The 16,159-nt window shown below is 51.7% G+C and overlaps 1 protein-coding gene across 1 annotated transcript in view; it reads right to left on the bottom strand.

The window, feature by feature from the left end:
* Positions 1 to 4,230: 4,230 nt before the first annotated feature.
* PGBD5 (piggyBac transposable element derived 5) overlaps positions 4,231 to 16,159 on the bottom strand; it is a 105,360-nt gene continuing 93,431 nt past the window's right edge. Inside the window, exons 6-7 of the mRNA XM_040242778.1 lie at positions 7,521 to 7,626; positions 4,231 to 6,200 (exon numbers count right to left, since the gene is read on the bottom strand). Coding sequence (XP_040098712.1) covers positions 6,005 to 6,200; positions 7,521 to 7,626 — 302 coding nt within the window. The 3' untranslated portion in view covers positions 4,231 to 6,004. The remainder of the gene's footprint in view (positions 6,201 to 7,520; positions 7,627 to 16,159) is intronic.

Here is a 16,159-nt window from a genome sequence, read left to right as displayed (position 1 = left end):
GAGGAAAGAGGTGGGCACACTTCCCAGGGGAAAACAGAACCAGCCAGAAGCTTTGAGGGAGTGAAAGAAAGTGTCACAACCTAAGGTGAGTACGGATGAGGCGAGAAACTTTCCCTGTGCCTCTTGAGCAGCTGAGACCACGTCTTGCTCTGTTGCTCTAGCGCTGCCATGCTCTCCAAAGACAGTTACATATAAACCAGCTGGTCCTGCTCAGAAGCAGATGCTCCAGCCTCCTGAGGCTCAGATCCCGTCTTCCTGGGGGTGTGCAGGAAGGTGCTCCACTGCCTGCCCAGGTGAAGTGCCCCACGGTTTGGAGGGGGGGTACTGTGCCCCGGCAGCAGTTCCGACAGCACCCCCACCACACGGGGCTTGCCCCTTAGGGAGACCTCCTTCGGGTGGAGCCCACACATGTGCACCCAGCGCCCTCGAGGCACAGATCATGCCGTTTGCTAGCTGGGTGCCTGGCTCTTGGCACCATCCCTGCCGGAAGAGTGAGCCGCCAACAGTGGGGGCGGCGGTGGGCGTGACTGAGGTCCACCCCCTGGAGCCACCACGGGTGTGAAGCATCACTTTCCCCACTCAAGGAGGAGGGGCAGTGACGGTCCTGGCTCACAGGCAGTCCTGAGGAGTAAATGGAGGCACCGGCAGAGCCGAGAGCCAGGCCTGGGTGTAATAAATACTCATTACTGTGGGTCACAGTTTGGCTTTGATATAGCCTTGTCTGAGGAATGCGTAAAAGAATGAACCACAGATTAAAGACAGAGATCGGGCAGGGCGGTGCTCTACCCTTGCGGTCCTCCAGCGGGGAGATGCGGCGTCTCGGGTGTGCTCCACTGTCTCCCTCTGCCGCAGGACATCCCACCCGACGGACACCCACGCCCTCACACCTGCACCCACTCTCACCTCCTCCTTCCCTCATAGGCCCCACAGAGTTCAGGGGTCTCTCCTCAAGCTCAGCCTTCATCTCCAGATATGGACACAAAAGGGCTCGCTTCCAAGGAGCGTAGGAAAAAGGCCCTACATCTGCAGCACAGTAGCTGATGGAGAAGAGACACAGCCAATTGTCTCCCCTCCTCTAAGGAGACCCAGTGCTGGCTGTGCGCAGGTGCAGGATACTCTTCACTCCCATGGGCAGCGCCTCCAGCAGTGGCCACAGCCGGGAGGGCCTGGGCGGTGGAGAAAAGGGGCGTGCTCTGGGCAGGGGGAAAGATGCAGGCCCAGCACACGGGACACATCTTCACTTGCTGCTCACATCCTTGAGTGATGCTCCAAGTGCCCCCCTGGTACTGATAATGCTCCAAGTGCCCCCCTGGTACTGATACCCTCTTGTGCTTCTTAATGGGAGAGGACAAACTCAGAAGGGAGCTTTAAAAATCCTTTTAAAAAGGAGCCACACAGAGAAGCCACATGGAATAAAGGCTTAGGTAATGGAGTCTCAGCACTCTTCCTAGTAAAGACAGAAGGTGTTTAGGGTGACAGTCAAGGGTACAGAACCACAGGGCCATTCTGCAGAGCTCTCCTCCAGAGTGCGCTGTGGAGCCCCTTGGGCAGGGCTGAGGCACTTCCTGGGAACTGTGTTCAGTTTCCTGGGTTCCCTTTCCTTTGGAGCCCTTGGCTTTCTACACCCAAGACTGCTGATGAGCCTTTGCCCATCGTGGGGCCAGAACGAGACACAGACACAAGCTGGCGAGTGGGCAGCCAGCACCTGGGGACAGGGATCATGACGCTCTGGAGACCTGCCTTCCACCCCTAGCTCCTGGTCCTCAAGACGGCCAGCAGGCACCTGGGGAGAGGTGCTAGGGGCGCCCCTTCCCCTTCCCCTCCCCTTGTGCCGCCTGGTGAGAGGTCAGCTGGCTCAGCACAGGGCTGGCTGCAGCCGAGGGCTCTTTTCCAGCCAACCACTCCCCTGACCTCAGCTCACCAGCAGGTCAACTTGGGCTGGATCAGGCCTTCAGCCAAAAGCTCCCGCCTGGATGCAGGGCAAGAAAGGAATGCAGCTGAGAGAATGGTGCAGGGAGGTGGCGTACCTTCAGCATCTGCAATATTTCAGATCAGAAGGGAGGTTGGATCTCACCCGTCCATAAAGCCTCAGACAGGAGAAAATGCCCTATGAAGGCGTCACATAAACTGGGCCTAAAGCCGCCAGCCCCGCTGGTGAATCCGGGGAGCAGTCGGTGCAGTGGTTTCGACCATGGTCTCAGCATCAGGCCTACCGGCTCGCCTGGGCAAGCAGTAAAACGTACCCCTTGCCAATGCCTACCTGCCAGCTGGGGACGCAGGTGTCCAGGCCCACCCTGTGGGGAGCCTGGGTGGAGAACTGGGGCACAGGGAGCTCTCTGGGCCCATGGACGTGGCGCGGCTGTCTGTGCATGGTTGCCCGTGGCGCAGGTCAGTGAAACCTTCCTCCCCTCTCCCATCAGCCTATCACCGAGTTGCTCTCCTCCACCTCAGGGCCTGCTGTGGGGGGTGCCTTTTCCCTTCGCCACAGGCTGCAGGGGGCATCTCTCACTGATGGTGGCGCGCCTGCCTCGCCCCCTCGTCAGGGGCCCTCTCCAGGCAGATGCTGAGGCAGGGCTCCTCAGGTGGTGGCGGTATGCCTGCCTCACCCCCTCATCAGGGGCCCTCTCCATGCAGATGCTGAGGCAGGGCTCCTCAGGGTGGCGGCGGCGCCCGCCATGCACCCAGGTCCTCCCCGTCCATCTGCGATCTTATCTTGGCAGCAGCTGCAGAGTTAATCCGTTTTTGGTGGCCAGGTCTTGTCTAATGCAGTCAATAAACTGGATTTCTTTGCCCAGAATGGTCCAGACGCCAAGTTTCTATGTCACTCACCTGAGTTTTGAAATATTCATGTAATGTTCCAGTGACCAAAGTAAAATATTGTTTAAAATTGAGGCTTTGGGGAGGAAGCAGAGTGTGGGAAGAAAAGACAAATACAGACCCTGCTCAAGAAGCTACCAAATCCAAACAGAAAATCGTCCTAATTAGATTCTCCTAAGAATTAGCCTGGTGGTGTTGGTGGTTCAGTTGCTTGGTACTGTCACTGTCTGACTCTTGTGACCCCATGGACTGTAGCCTGTCAGGCTCCTCTGTCCTGGGATTCTACAGGCAAGAATATGTGAGTGGGTTGCCATGGCCTCCTCCAGGGGATCTTCTCAATTCAGGGATCAAACCTGAGTCTCCTGCACTGCAGGCAGTCTCCCGCATTGCAAGTGGATTTTTTACCTCTGAGCCACCAGGGAAGCCCAAGAATTACCTTACCTACTTCCAAAGACAGCTGAGGTCATGTGACACAGCACAAACTGTATGGAGCCCAACAGTTTACCTTGCATTCAGCTATTAGATGTTCTCTGGAGAAGCTTAGAAGTCCTGCTGGTGCTTTCCCAACAGGGTTGGGAGCTCACTGTCCACCCTTCCTTTCTAGACCCTGCAGCAAAGACCTCCCACAGGACTGGTTTGCCACAGAATGAAGGGGGCCACCTACCTCCCAGCCTCTGCCAGGGCCCTGCTGGTAGCCTCTCCCCTGAGAACCTCTAGCTGGGCCCCTTCCTGGTCAAGAACAATGACCAGCTTCCCAGTGAGCCTGTCCAGTGTGGACCTGCCAGCCTTCAGACCCAGGGAGGTAGGGAGTCTGGTGACTTTTGACCAGTTACCCCACACCCCATCCCTGGGTGCAGTCCAGGTCCCTGCAGGCTTTCCTAGTCAGTGCCACCTGGCATTTTGTCCTCCTAGAAAGAGAAGAGAAATCCCTTTGAACCCAAGAGCTGGTGCTATCACAACAGGTTCCACCAGAAACCCAGCTAACCTGCTGGTCTCTCAATCATTTATCAGAAACCAGGTGGCCACCATCTTAAAACCAGAGCACTAATATGGCATAATTACTCTATAATTACCTGGTAATGTGAAGTCACCCACTATTGGTCACAGCAGCACCTCTGGAGTTGAATAAGAATGACACACGGCCTAGCAGAGAACAGACCCGGGTGGAGGCAGGCATGATGTGTCTAATGGCAGAGGCATCTATCAGTACAACTAAGCAGTCACAGGACAGGGCATCACGTGCATTTCTACCCATCAACAGTCAACTGGGTTTTTCTTCTAAACTGCTCACTGGTTCATGATACTAGAGTGGCAAGATCATATATACTAGATCGTACAAGAAATCAAGACTCACAAGAGTGGCCTGGAGTTTTGTCTTTGATCTTTTAAACAAACTCACATATTAACAAAGAGTCAACATCTAAATAGACTTTTATTTTTTCTTTTACTTACTTGGACAGAAAAGAAAATTCATCAGCTTCCATTAGAGTCTCCCTAAGTGTTGGAAATGCATTAAACTCAGAAATAGTGGACCTTGTAGAAAAGCATCACAAATTAAAAATAGATTTCTCCATGTGGTAAAAGTTCTTTCAATCCAATTAAAGGACACGGCAAAGGTGTTTTGAAACACAATTTAAAATTTGGCCTACAATCCGTGGCATCGAGTTAAAGCCACAGGGCGAGGTGGCCATCGTGAACTGGGTACAGATAAGATGTGATCTGGAGCATGCCGCCAGCAACACTTGTGATTAACCGAATGACAACAAGGAAGAACATCCCAAAGCCTGAGTAGAGGAGGTGTGCATTTGTAAAAATAAGGGGGCGACATAAATTGGGTTGAAGGGAGATCACGTAACTTCAGAAATTACTCGTTTCTTATCTGTGGGGACAGCCAGACCAGCCGACCACCCTAGCGGAGGTCTCCCAGGGAGACGTGTGAACCTTGGTTCAGAGAAGGCCCAGGTGTTCTGAGAAGTAAGTAGAGCCCTTGCTGCCAGCTGCTCATCATGGAGGCCTTTCAGGCTGGTGGTGAGCAGAACCCAGGCCCTGGGAGTCACACCCAGCCAAGCTGTACAGGTGGGTCTGCCAATGCCCGCCACACCATCACGAGGCAGGCAGTGAGGCTGGCCAGCACTGCCCAGGGACCACATGAGAGAGAGAGAGTGGTCACCCACAGAGACAATCTTGTCTCAGCCGTGCTGTGTATTTTCCAAAACAAGTAATTCTGCCAGTGATGGCGTCTGTGCAAAGCTCAAGGCCCACAGGCCCCCATGGTCTGATGGACGCAAAGTACCCTTTCTGGCCCAGGTTCAGGCCCAGGCCCGTGATCATGCAAGGAGCCACAACAGTGTTGGGTGAGAGGGTGAGGACAGAAGAGGGACATTTCCTTTTACAGACGATCTTGAGCAACAGTAAGAAAATAACCTGAAGATATATCTAAAAATAAAAACAGCATCACGCTTCACCGCCATCCTGTTGCCGGCTTTCTCCACATACACCAGCCACTCCGGACAGGCAGGAGCGCCTTGTGCACACAACAGAGTGGCCCCGGTCCCCAGACCAGCACTGCCCGTCAGCCTCCCCAGACCAGCACTGCCAGTCAGCAGAGCCAGGCTGTGTTTCTTCTGCTACGAGCCCCGTTCTGAGCTGCCCACTCGAGGCAAACACTGGCCAACCCTCTGGGCTCCTACACACCCCCAGACAATCCCAGCTGCACACGGCCCAGCTGGCTCCCTTCCCATCACCCTCAGACACTGAGTGACCTGAACCACGGCGTGGACATCTCTCATCTTCACCCGCTCGTTCCATCCCTGGCGCCCATGATGGCAGCAGCCCTCCCGGGTTCCCTGTGCTGAACGGGCTCCCCATGGCCTCCAGGGGGACTGCGAGGGTGCCCTGCCCTGCACTGGTGGCATGGAAGGTCTGGCTCAGGGCCACACCTGCAGGGTGCTCACTCCAAGGTGGTGGCCACTCTCCGGAGGGAAGCCGTGCTCTTCACTGTGTGGAGACCGGATGGTGCCCCCCTCTGACCAGGTCCGTCCTGGCGCCTCCAGAGGCCCTGAGCACCCTGCCTGGACTGCAGCCACACACAGGGCGTCCACGGGTCTCTGACCGGCAGGGCAGACATCAGGCTCCCCCGCCCCTCCCTGGACCTGGTCCTTACCTAGCCCGGGCCACGCCCAGGACATCAGAGGCTTGGAGAGGTATCCTCCAGGCCCAGCAGCTCTTGCACGAGTCTCTCACCGAACTGGGCCCGGCTGTACCTCTTCACGTGATAGGCGTCTGACATCTTGTACAGAATGTAGGCGTTATTGACCGCTATGCTGACGGCAAACCAGAACACCTGTTGCCAGGTCTTGTTCGGTTTATGAGAAATGAAATACCTAAGAGGACAGAAGGGTAAAAAGGCCTGACTCAGATGGTGCCCAGGTGCCCCGTGCAGGAGAGATTCCCAAAGGCCTTGTCAGGCTCAACAAGGTGCTGTCGGGAGCGTGGGGGTGGGAGTCAGGCTGGGGAGGGGGGAACAGGGAGCGGGGAGGGCAGCCCTCACTGAGGCTCAGGCACGTGAACTTTACTTAAGATGAAAACAGTCCCTAGGAAAGGATCAGGTGGAGGAGGCGGGTCACCGCAGGGGCCCCTGAAACCAGGAGCCAGGCCTCTGTGGTGCGGCTGGAGCTCGGGAGGACACAGGGCTGTGGGCTTCCCTGCACAAGGGCGGCGCGTCCCGAGCCCCTCCTGCCACGACCACCCGCAGCTCCTCGCTCTTCTCTTCACCACCCCACCTTCCCCCAGACGGAGGACAGCTGTCACCTCAGGAGGGCCCTCTCTGCTGGAGAGCCCCGCCTCAGGACCCATCCCGGTGCCGCATGTGTGTCTCTGCACCCCTATGCCGGGTGTTGGAGGGTCAGCAACCTCAGCACCACTGAAGCGCCCAGCCAGGGCAGCCTGCGATGTCTGCCCCATCACCCAGACTGCCCTGTGAGCACCGCCCCGGCCCGTGAGCTGCCAGGCAGCCCAGGGCTCCAGGAAGACAGTGCAGTGACTCTGAGGGAGTGGGGCGCCCTCTACCTCTGGGCTTTTCCAGGAGGCCCAGGTGCCCGCACTGCCCTCCCCACCAAGCCGCCTAGCAGACGTCAGTGACCCTCAGGGAGGGCTGAGAAAACGCCCACTGCCCTCTGGGTTAGTCTCACCCTGTTTTAGATTGTGAGGTTCAGGCCCAGTAGTTAACAGGCCAAGGTTCAGCAGCTCCCGATGTGGGCATGGGAGCCGCCTGGAGACAGCCCTGGGGCATGCATATGTACACGCACACGCGTGTGATCCACACCTGTGTGCACTCATGGTGATACTGTGCCTGAGCCCACACTCACACGTGAAACGACTAAGTAACCACGGCTCACCCAGTGACGTGAGGGCCGTGCCCCGTCTGCGGAGGGGACGCTGGGCAGGGCCTCAGGGACAACAGCAGGCGGGGTCGGGCCCCATGGCGGACGTGGAGAACAGACAGGGCCACAGTGCGGGCAGCCAGGTGGTGGGAGGTGGGGGTGGCCGCGTGGCTGGGCCCTGGGGGATGCCAGGCTGAGGGCTCAGGATTTTCTCTATCAGGGTCTCATCTGTCAACTCTGATAGGGGCAGCTGATCACCCGGCAGCCCCCTGCTCTCGGCAGTGAGGCCCCTGCGACGCGCACCGGCGCCGGCTCACTTACTTGCTGTACTTGTCGTCGTACTTGCAGATGTAGCTGAGGTGGGCCGCGAAGGCCTCCACGGCCAGGGGGCAGGGGATCTCCCCGCTCCTCCTCTTGATGATCACTCCTGCAGAGACAGGCGGTACACCCCCTCTGAGCCTCCCCTGCAGACCCCCATTCAGATCACGTTCTTCTCCATCCTGCCTGCTTGTCAAAACAGACAGCAGGGGAGGAGATGGGGAAAAAAAAACTATCAACAACATCACTGAAGCTTCAGGGGAGCTGAGGAAAACAAGGGCAGGTGAGCAAAGAACATGGAGCCACAGCACAGACCAGGGCAGGGCCCGTGGCGGAGAGCGGCGAAGGCGGGTGTGAGTGGAGTGGGGCTGGAGCATCCGACGGGGCCCTGAGAGCAGAGCGGAGGCCGGGACTCACCGGCCCCCTCTTCCCTTCCCCAGGCTCCCGCTCCTTCCGCCAGGTCTGAGAGCGGTGCGAGGAGGTGGCCACCACAGTCAGGGGGCCAGGGATCCGGTCCACTTGCTCTGCTCAAGGCAGGGTTCAGAAGAACCAGGAGCCGCCTGACCCCAGGCTCCTCCACGCCTCCCCTGTGGACAGAACCCTTTACCCTTCACTGATCCTCAAACGCACTCTCTCACATGCCTTCAAAAACCGTATCTTCCTTAATACAAATGGAACTGAGTCCCAGGGTCACAACCAAAGTCACGGCAAGAGTGAAACATTCCACCGACCAGGACTGAGAAGCAGAGAGAGATCAGTCAGCCCTCTCCAGCCTGCTGCCCAATAACCTGTCTTCCGAGACCTGCCCTGACTGGGGGGGCGTCCACTGCAACCCCAGAGGTGATGTGCGGTCTGGAAAGACGGTCAAGTGTGGTGGGGGTTACGCAGCATTTCCTCTGAGCAGCCTCCCCTGCGGCAGCACCATGTGATGGAGAAGAGTGCCACTGTTTTCAGGGAGTAGTTCACAGGGTGTGAAATTTTAGCACTGCTTAAATATCTGTCGGGTGGCTCCTCCCGGCCGCCGCCCCTGACCTTGGACTTGGGTAGTTCCTCTCGGCCGTTCCGGTGCCGTCCCAGCCTGGCACGCTCAGCCGGTGCCCCTGACCTCGGACATGGGGTAACTCCTCTTGGCTGTCGCCCCTCGGGCATGGGGGCCTCCCAGCTTCTGCCCCTGATCTCGGACATGGGGTAGCTCCTCTCAGCCGCGCTATGTGCACTTGTCGCAGCCGCCTGCGACCTTGCAGTGCCAAGAAAATGCACTGGTCATAGCAAACACTCTCTTCTAAGAACACAAGAGAAGACTCTACACATGGACACCACCAGATGGTCAACACCGAAATCAGACTGATTATATTCTTGGCAGCCAAAGATGGAGAAGCTCTATACAGTCAACAAAAACGAGACCAGGAGCTGACTGTGGCTCAGATCATGAACCCCTTATTGCCAAATTCAGACTGAAATTGAAGAAAGTAGGGAAAACCGCTAGACCATTCAGGTATGACCTAAATCAAATCCCTTATGATTATACAGTGGAAGTGAGAAATAGATTTAAGGGGCTAGATCTGATAGATAGAGTGCCTGATGAACTATGGATGGAGGTTCATGACATTGTACAGGAGACAGGGATCAAGACCATCCCCATGGAAAGGAAATGCAAAAAAGCAAAATGGCTGTCTGGGGAGGCCTTACAAATAGCTGTGAAAAGAAGAGAAGTGAAAAGCAAAGGAGAAAAGAAAAGATATAAGCATCTGAATGCAGAGTTCCAAAGAATAGCAAGGAGAGATAAGAAAGCCTTCCTCAGCGATCAATGCAAAGAAGTAGAGGAAAACAAAAGAATCGGAAAGTCTAGAGATCTCTTTAAGAAAATTAGAGATAACAAGGGAACATTTCATGCAAAGATGGGCTCAATAAAGGACAGAAATGGTATGGACCTAACAGAAGCAGAAGATATTAAGAAGAGGTGGCAAGAATACATAGAAGAACTGTACAAAAAAGATCTTCATGACCAAGATAATCACGATGGTGTGATCACTCACCTAGAGCCAGATATCCTGGAATGTGAAATCAAGTGGGCCTTAGGAAGCATCACTACGAACAAAGCTAGTGGAGGTGATGGCATTCCAGTTGAGCTATTTCAAATCCTGAAAGATGATGCTGTGAAAATGCTGCACTCAATATGCCAGCAAATTTGGAAAACTCAGCAGTGGCCACAGGACTGGAAAAGGTCAGTTTTCATACCAATTCCAAAGAAAGGCAATGCCAAAGAATGCTCAAACTACTGCACAATTGCACTCATCTCACATGCTAGTAAAGTAATGCTCAAAATTCTCCAAGCCAGACTTCAGCAATACGTTAACCGTGAACTTCCAGATGTTTAAGCTGGGTTTAGAAAAGGCAGAGGAACCAGAGATCAAATTGCCAACATCTGCTGGATCATGGAAAAAGCAAGAGAGTTCCAGAAAAACATCTATTTCTGGTTTATTGACTATGCCAAAGCCTTTGACTGTGTGGATCACAATAAACTGTGGAAAATTCTGAAAGAGATGGGAATACCAGACCACCTGACCTGCCTCTTGAGAAACCTATATGCAGGTCAGGAAGCAACAGTTAGAACTGGACATGGAACAAACTGGTTCCAAATAGGAAAAGGAGTACGTCAAGGCTGTATATTGTCACCTTGCTTATTTAACTTATATGCAGAGTACATCATGAAAAACGCTGAGCTGGAAGAAGCACACGCTGGAATCAAGATTGCCAGGCGAAATATCAATAAGCTCAGATATGCAGATGATACCACCCTTATGGCAGAAAGTGAAGAACTAAAAAGCCTCTTGATGAAAGTGAAAGAGGAGAGTGAAAAAGCTGGCTTAAAGCTCAACATTCAGAAAACGAAGATCATGGCATCTGGTCCCATCACTTCATAGGAAATAGATGGGGAAACAGTGGCTGACTTTATTTCTGGGGGCTCCAAAATCACTGTAGATGGTGACTGCAGCCATGAAATTAAAAGACGCTTACTCCTTGGAAGAAAAGTTATGACCAACCTAGATAGCGTATTGGAAAGCAGAGACAGTACTTTACCAACAAAGGTCCATCTAGTCAAAGCTATGGTTTTTCCAGTGGTCATGTATGGATGTGAGAGTTGGACTGTGAAGAAAGCTGAGCGCCGAAGAATTGATGCTTTTGAACTGTGGTGTTGGAGAAGACTCTTGAGAGTCCCTTGGACTACAAGGAGATCCAACCAGTCCATTCTGAAGGAGATCAGCCCTGGGATTTCTTTGGAAGGAATGATGCTGAAGCTGAAACTTCAATAATTTGGCCACCTCATGCAAAGAGTTGACTCATTGGAAAAGACTCTGATGCTGGGAGGGATTGGGGGCAGGAGGAGAAGGGGATGACAGAGGATGAGATGGCTGGATGGCATCACTGACTCAATGGACATGAGTCTGAGTGAACTCCGGGAGTTGGTGATGGACAGGGAGGCCTGGTGTGCTGCAATTCATGGGGTTGGAAAGAGTCGGACACGACTGAGCGACTGAACTGACTGAACTGAAATATGCGTGAGTAGTGAAAGTCACTCAGTCCTGTCCAACTCTTTGCAACCCCATGGACTATACAGTCCATGGAATTCTCCAGGTCAGAATACTGGATTGGGTAGCCTTCCCTTCTCCAGTAGTTGAAGTAAAAATGGCTCGTCACCCTCTCCCCACTGAGGGATGGGTGGGAGACAAGAGTCACACAGGTCCATTTGCTCAGACTCAGCCCTAAACCAGGATAGTTTTTTTGTCTCCCATCCCTGCTCCCCAAACACTGACTTTCTGCACTGATGAAGTACCTGGAGATCTTATGAGAGGCTGAGAAGCTAGCTCTGGAGGTGCGGGGACGCTGGGGCAGCACCCAGGCAACACCTCAACACCTCAAAGGACCACGGTGCCCATCCAGGGCCTCCTCCCAGTCAGAGGCTCCTGGGGTCCGGATCCTGAGAGAGCCTTTCTCCACAGAGACACTCTACTGTCGGATGCCGTGGCCACACGCAGGTCCTCCAAGGCTGGGCTCTCTGCCTCCATGGAGGGCGGTCTCTCTACAGCACCCTTCCTGTGGGGACCTACCCTGGGGCCTCTGCTCACCACCTAACCCCAAACACAAGTGAGCAAACACCCCCACCTCACACCTGGCCTGGGGGCATGGCCTGGGGAGGCTTCCCATTGCCGGCTCTATTTTAATTTGCCTGACTTTCAACTACAGCCTCCTCTGGGGCTAAAGAGGCCCCCTTAGGGTTTCCCAGATCCATGTGGGTATGAGCAGGTCAGACTGTCTGATAAAATCCCCTCCCTTTTCTCTTCCCAGAGGCAGGGGACGCCTTGGTCTGAGGCAGCAGGGTCCCAGCGGGTCAGGTCCACGCTCCAGGGATGAGGCCATGGTGCTGGCCGGGGCCCTGTGGTCCCCATTGGCTGCCCTCAGCACCGACAGGGCAGTAGTTTCAGGGCTGCTCACCCAGGTGTGAGAGGCCTGCTCCTCTCCTCTTGGAAGAAGTTTCCTCCCTATTCCTTCACACTTTTGAACTTAAATGAGGATTACAGCTGGAAATAGGAGACTGGCTTCAAAATCCAGGTTTCTGTCAGTCTCTTTGAGCATTTCTCCAAGATAATTACCAGTCCAGCCTCCTCCCTGGTGATACCTTAGATTTCAGATACTACTCAAGATGAAAAGGGTGAGACTGCTGTCCTATTAATATCCTTTTCTGAGGACTGAAAAGCTTTAGACATTGGAATATTGACAAGAGGTTATGTGATACTTATTGTCTCTGCTGACGTCATAACCAGGGATGATGTGTTGTCTCTGGGTGCACCCTTGTATGTCTGTGGCTGGGTGTGACCCTCTGCACATCTATATTCTAAGAGTCAACCTCTGTGACACTGTAGGTTCACATGGGCCTATGACAGAACTACTTGTCTTCCTGTTGCAGGGGTCTGTCTCTCCGCCTCCTCCAGGTTTTTTCTGGCTGGGCTGACGTTCTTTCTGCCCTTCTCTAAGTCTGAACGAATGAGTCAAGACCTGACACACAGACCCGATATCTGATATGCAAACATTCCACACCCACACGAGCCTCATGGACTCTGAACTCTATGGGCAAAGAGGGAGATGGAAGACTCAAAAAGGATTTGGTTCTTCATGGGGATGACCCTGGATAAATGACAGCATGTAACTTAAAGAGCCTGCCTACCCTCACACTGAAGGCTGAGCACTGAAGAACAGATGCTTTTGAACTGTGGTCTGGAGAAGACTCTTGAGAGTCCCTTGGATTGCAAGGAGATCCAATTAGTCCATCCTAAAGGAGATCAATCTTGAATATTCACTGGAAGGACTGACGCTGAAGCTTCAATGCTTTGGCCACCTGATACGAAGAGCCAAATCATTAGAAAAGACCCCGATGCTGGGAAAGGCTGAAGGCAGGAGGAGAAGGGGATGACAGAGGATGAGAGGGTTGGATGGCATGACTGACTCAATGGACTTGAGTCTGAGCAAGCTCAATGAGATGGTGAAGGACAGGGAAGTCTGGCATGCTGCGGTCCATGGGGTTGCAATGAATTGGACACAGTTGAGTAACTGAATAATGACAGGGCTCACACTTTCTGAAAGAGCGCTCATTCTCCCTTAGAATCCGGAGTAATGAATAATAAATCAATCCTTAAAATGTTCAGTATGAAAAGGCAGAAAGATGTGACACTGAAAGACGAACTCCCCAGGTTGGTAGGTGGCCAAGATGCTAGTGGAGAAGAGCAGAAAAATAGTTCCAGAAGGAAAGAAGAGGCTGAGCCGCAGTGGAAACAATGCCCAGTTGTGGATGTGTCGGACAATGACAGTGAAGTCGGATGCTGGAAAGAACAATGTTGTATAGGAACCTGGAATGCTAGGTCCGTGAAAAAGGTAAACTGGAAGTGGTCAAACTGGAGATGGCAAGAGTGAACATCCACATTTTAGGAACCAGAGAACGAAAATGGACCCAAAGGGGTGAATTGAATTCAGAGGACCATTATATCTACTACTGTGGGCAAGAATCCCTTAGAAGAAATGGAGTAGCCATCATAGGCAACAAGAGTCTGAAATGCAGTACTTGGGTGCAGTCTCAAAAGTGACAGAATGACCTCTGTTCATTTCCAAGGCAAATCATTCAATATCACATTAATCCAAGTCTATGTTCCAACCATTAATGCTGAAGAAGCTGAACAGTTCTATGAAGACATACAAGAACTTCTAGAACTAACACCAAAAAAAAAAAAGATGTCCTTTTCATCATAGGGGACTGGAATGAAAAAGCAGGAAGTCAAGAAACACCTTGAGTAACAGGCAAGTTTGGCTTTGGAGTACAAAATGAAACAGGGCAAAGGCTAACAGAGTTTTGCCAAGAGAATGCACTGGTAATAGCAAAGACCCTCTTCCAACAACACACAGAAGACTCTACACATGGACATCACCAGATGGTCAATACCGAAATCAAACTGATTATATTCTTTGTAGCCAAAGGTGGAGAAGCTCTATATAGTCAGCAAAAATAAGACTGGGAGCTGACTGTGGCTCAGATCATGAACTCCTTATTGCCAAATTCAGACATAAATTGAAGAAAGTAGGGAAAACCAATAGACCATTCAGGTATGACCTAAATCAAATCCCTTACAGTAAAGTGACAAATAGATTCAAGAGATTAGATCTGATAGACAGAGTGGCTGAAGAACTATAGATGGAAGTTCGTGACATCATATAGGAGGCAGGGATCAAGATCATCCCAAAGAAAAAGAAATGCAAAAAGGAAAAATGGCTGTCTGAGGTGGACTTGCAAATAGTTGTGAAAAGAAGAGAAGTAAAAAGCAAAGGAGAAAAGGAAAGATATACCCATATGAATGCAGAGTTCCAAAGAATAGCAAGGAGAGAGAAGAAAGTGATCAATGCAAAATAGAGGTAAACAATAGAATGGGAAAGACTAGAGATCTCTTCAAGAAAATTAGAGATACCAAGGGAACACTTCATGCCAAGATGGGCTCAATAGAGGACAGAAATGGTATGGACCTAACAGATACAGAAGATATTAAGAGGTGGCAAGAAAACACAGAAGAACTACACAAAAAAGATCATAATGACCCAGATAACCATGATGGTGTGATCACTAACCTGGAGTCAGACATTCTGGAGTGTGAAACCAAGTGGGCCTTAGAAATCACCACTACAAACAAAGCTCGTGGAAGTGATGGAATTCCAGTGGAGCTATTTCAAATACTGAAAGATGATGCTGTGAAAGTGCTGTACTCAATATGTCAGCAAATTTGGAAAACTCAGCAGTGGTCACAGGACTGGAAAAGGTCAGTTTTCATTCCAATCCCAAAGAAAAGTAATGCCAAAGAATGCTCAAACTACTGCACAATTGTACTCATTTCACACAGCAGCAAAGTACTGCTCAAAGTTCTCCAACCTAGGCTTCAAGAGTACATGAACCGAGAACTTCCAGATGTTTAAGCTGGATTTAGAAAAGGTAGAGGAACCGGAGATCAAGCTGCCAACATCTGCTGGATCATAGAAAGAGCAAGAGAATTTCAAAAAAAATCTACTTCTGCTTCACTGACTATGCTAAAGGCCTTGATTGTATGGATCACAACAAACTGGAAAATTCTTCATGAGATGGGAATACCAGACTACCTTACCTCCCTGATGTGAAACCTGTATGCAGGTCAAGAAGCAACAGTTAGAATGGGACATGTACAACAGACTGGTTCTAAATCAAGAAAGGAGTAAGTCAAGGCTGTATATTGTTACCCTGCTTATTTAACTTATATACAGAGTACAACATGCAGAATGCCGAGCTGGATGAAGCACAAGCTGGAATCAAGATTGCCAGGAGAAATGTCAATAACCTCAGATTCCCTGGTGGCTCAGGTGGTAAAGCGTCTGCCTGCAATATGGGAGACTCGGGTTCAATTGCTGGGTCGGGAAGATCCTCTGGAGAAGGAAATGGCCACTCACTCCAGTACTCTTGCTTGGAAAATTCCATGGATGGAGGAGCCTGGTAGGCTACAGTCCATGGGGTGGCAAAGAGATGGACACGACTTACTGACTTCACTCTCTTCTTTCACTTCAGGTATGCAGATGACACCACTCTTACAGCAAAAAGTGAAAAGGAACAAAAGAGCGTCTTGATGAAGGTGAAAGAGGAGAGTGAAAAAGCTGACTTAACATTCAAAACTCAACATTCAAAAAAAAGAAGATCATGGCATCTGGTCCCATCACTTCATCACAAATAGATGGGGAAACAATGGAAACAGTGACAGAGTTTATCTTTTAGGGCTCCAAAATCACTGCAGATAGTGACTGCAGCCATGAAATTAAAAGACTCTTGCTCCTTGGAAGAAAAGCTATGACTAACCTAGACAGTGTATTAAAAAGCAGAGACATCACTTTGCCGACAAAGGTCAAAGCTATGGTTTTTCCTGTGGTCATGTATGGATGTAAGAGCTGGACTACAAACAAGGCTAAGCTCTGAAGAATTGGTGCTTTTGAACTGAGGTGTTGGAGAAGACTCTTGAGAGTCCCTTGACTGCATGGAGATCCAATCAGTCCGTCCTAAAGGAAATCAACCCTGAATATTCATTGGA

This window comes from Oryx dammah, unplaced genomic scaffold (genome assembly GCF_014754425.2).
Source record: "Oryx dammah isolate SB20612 unplaced genomic scaffold, SCBI_Odam_1.1 HiC_scaffold_6, whole genome shotgun sequence".
Lineage (NCBI taxonomy): Eukaryota > Metazoa > Chordata > Mammalia > Artiodactyla > Bovidae > Oryx > Oryx dammah.
The sequence above is the reverse complement of the archived record's forward strand: the minus strand, read 5'-3'. Positions and strand labels throughout refer to the sequence as shown.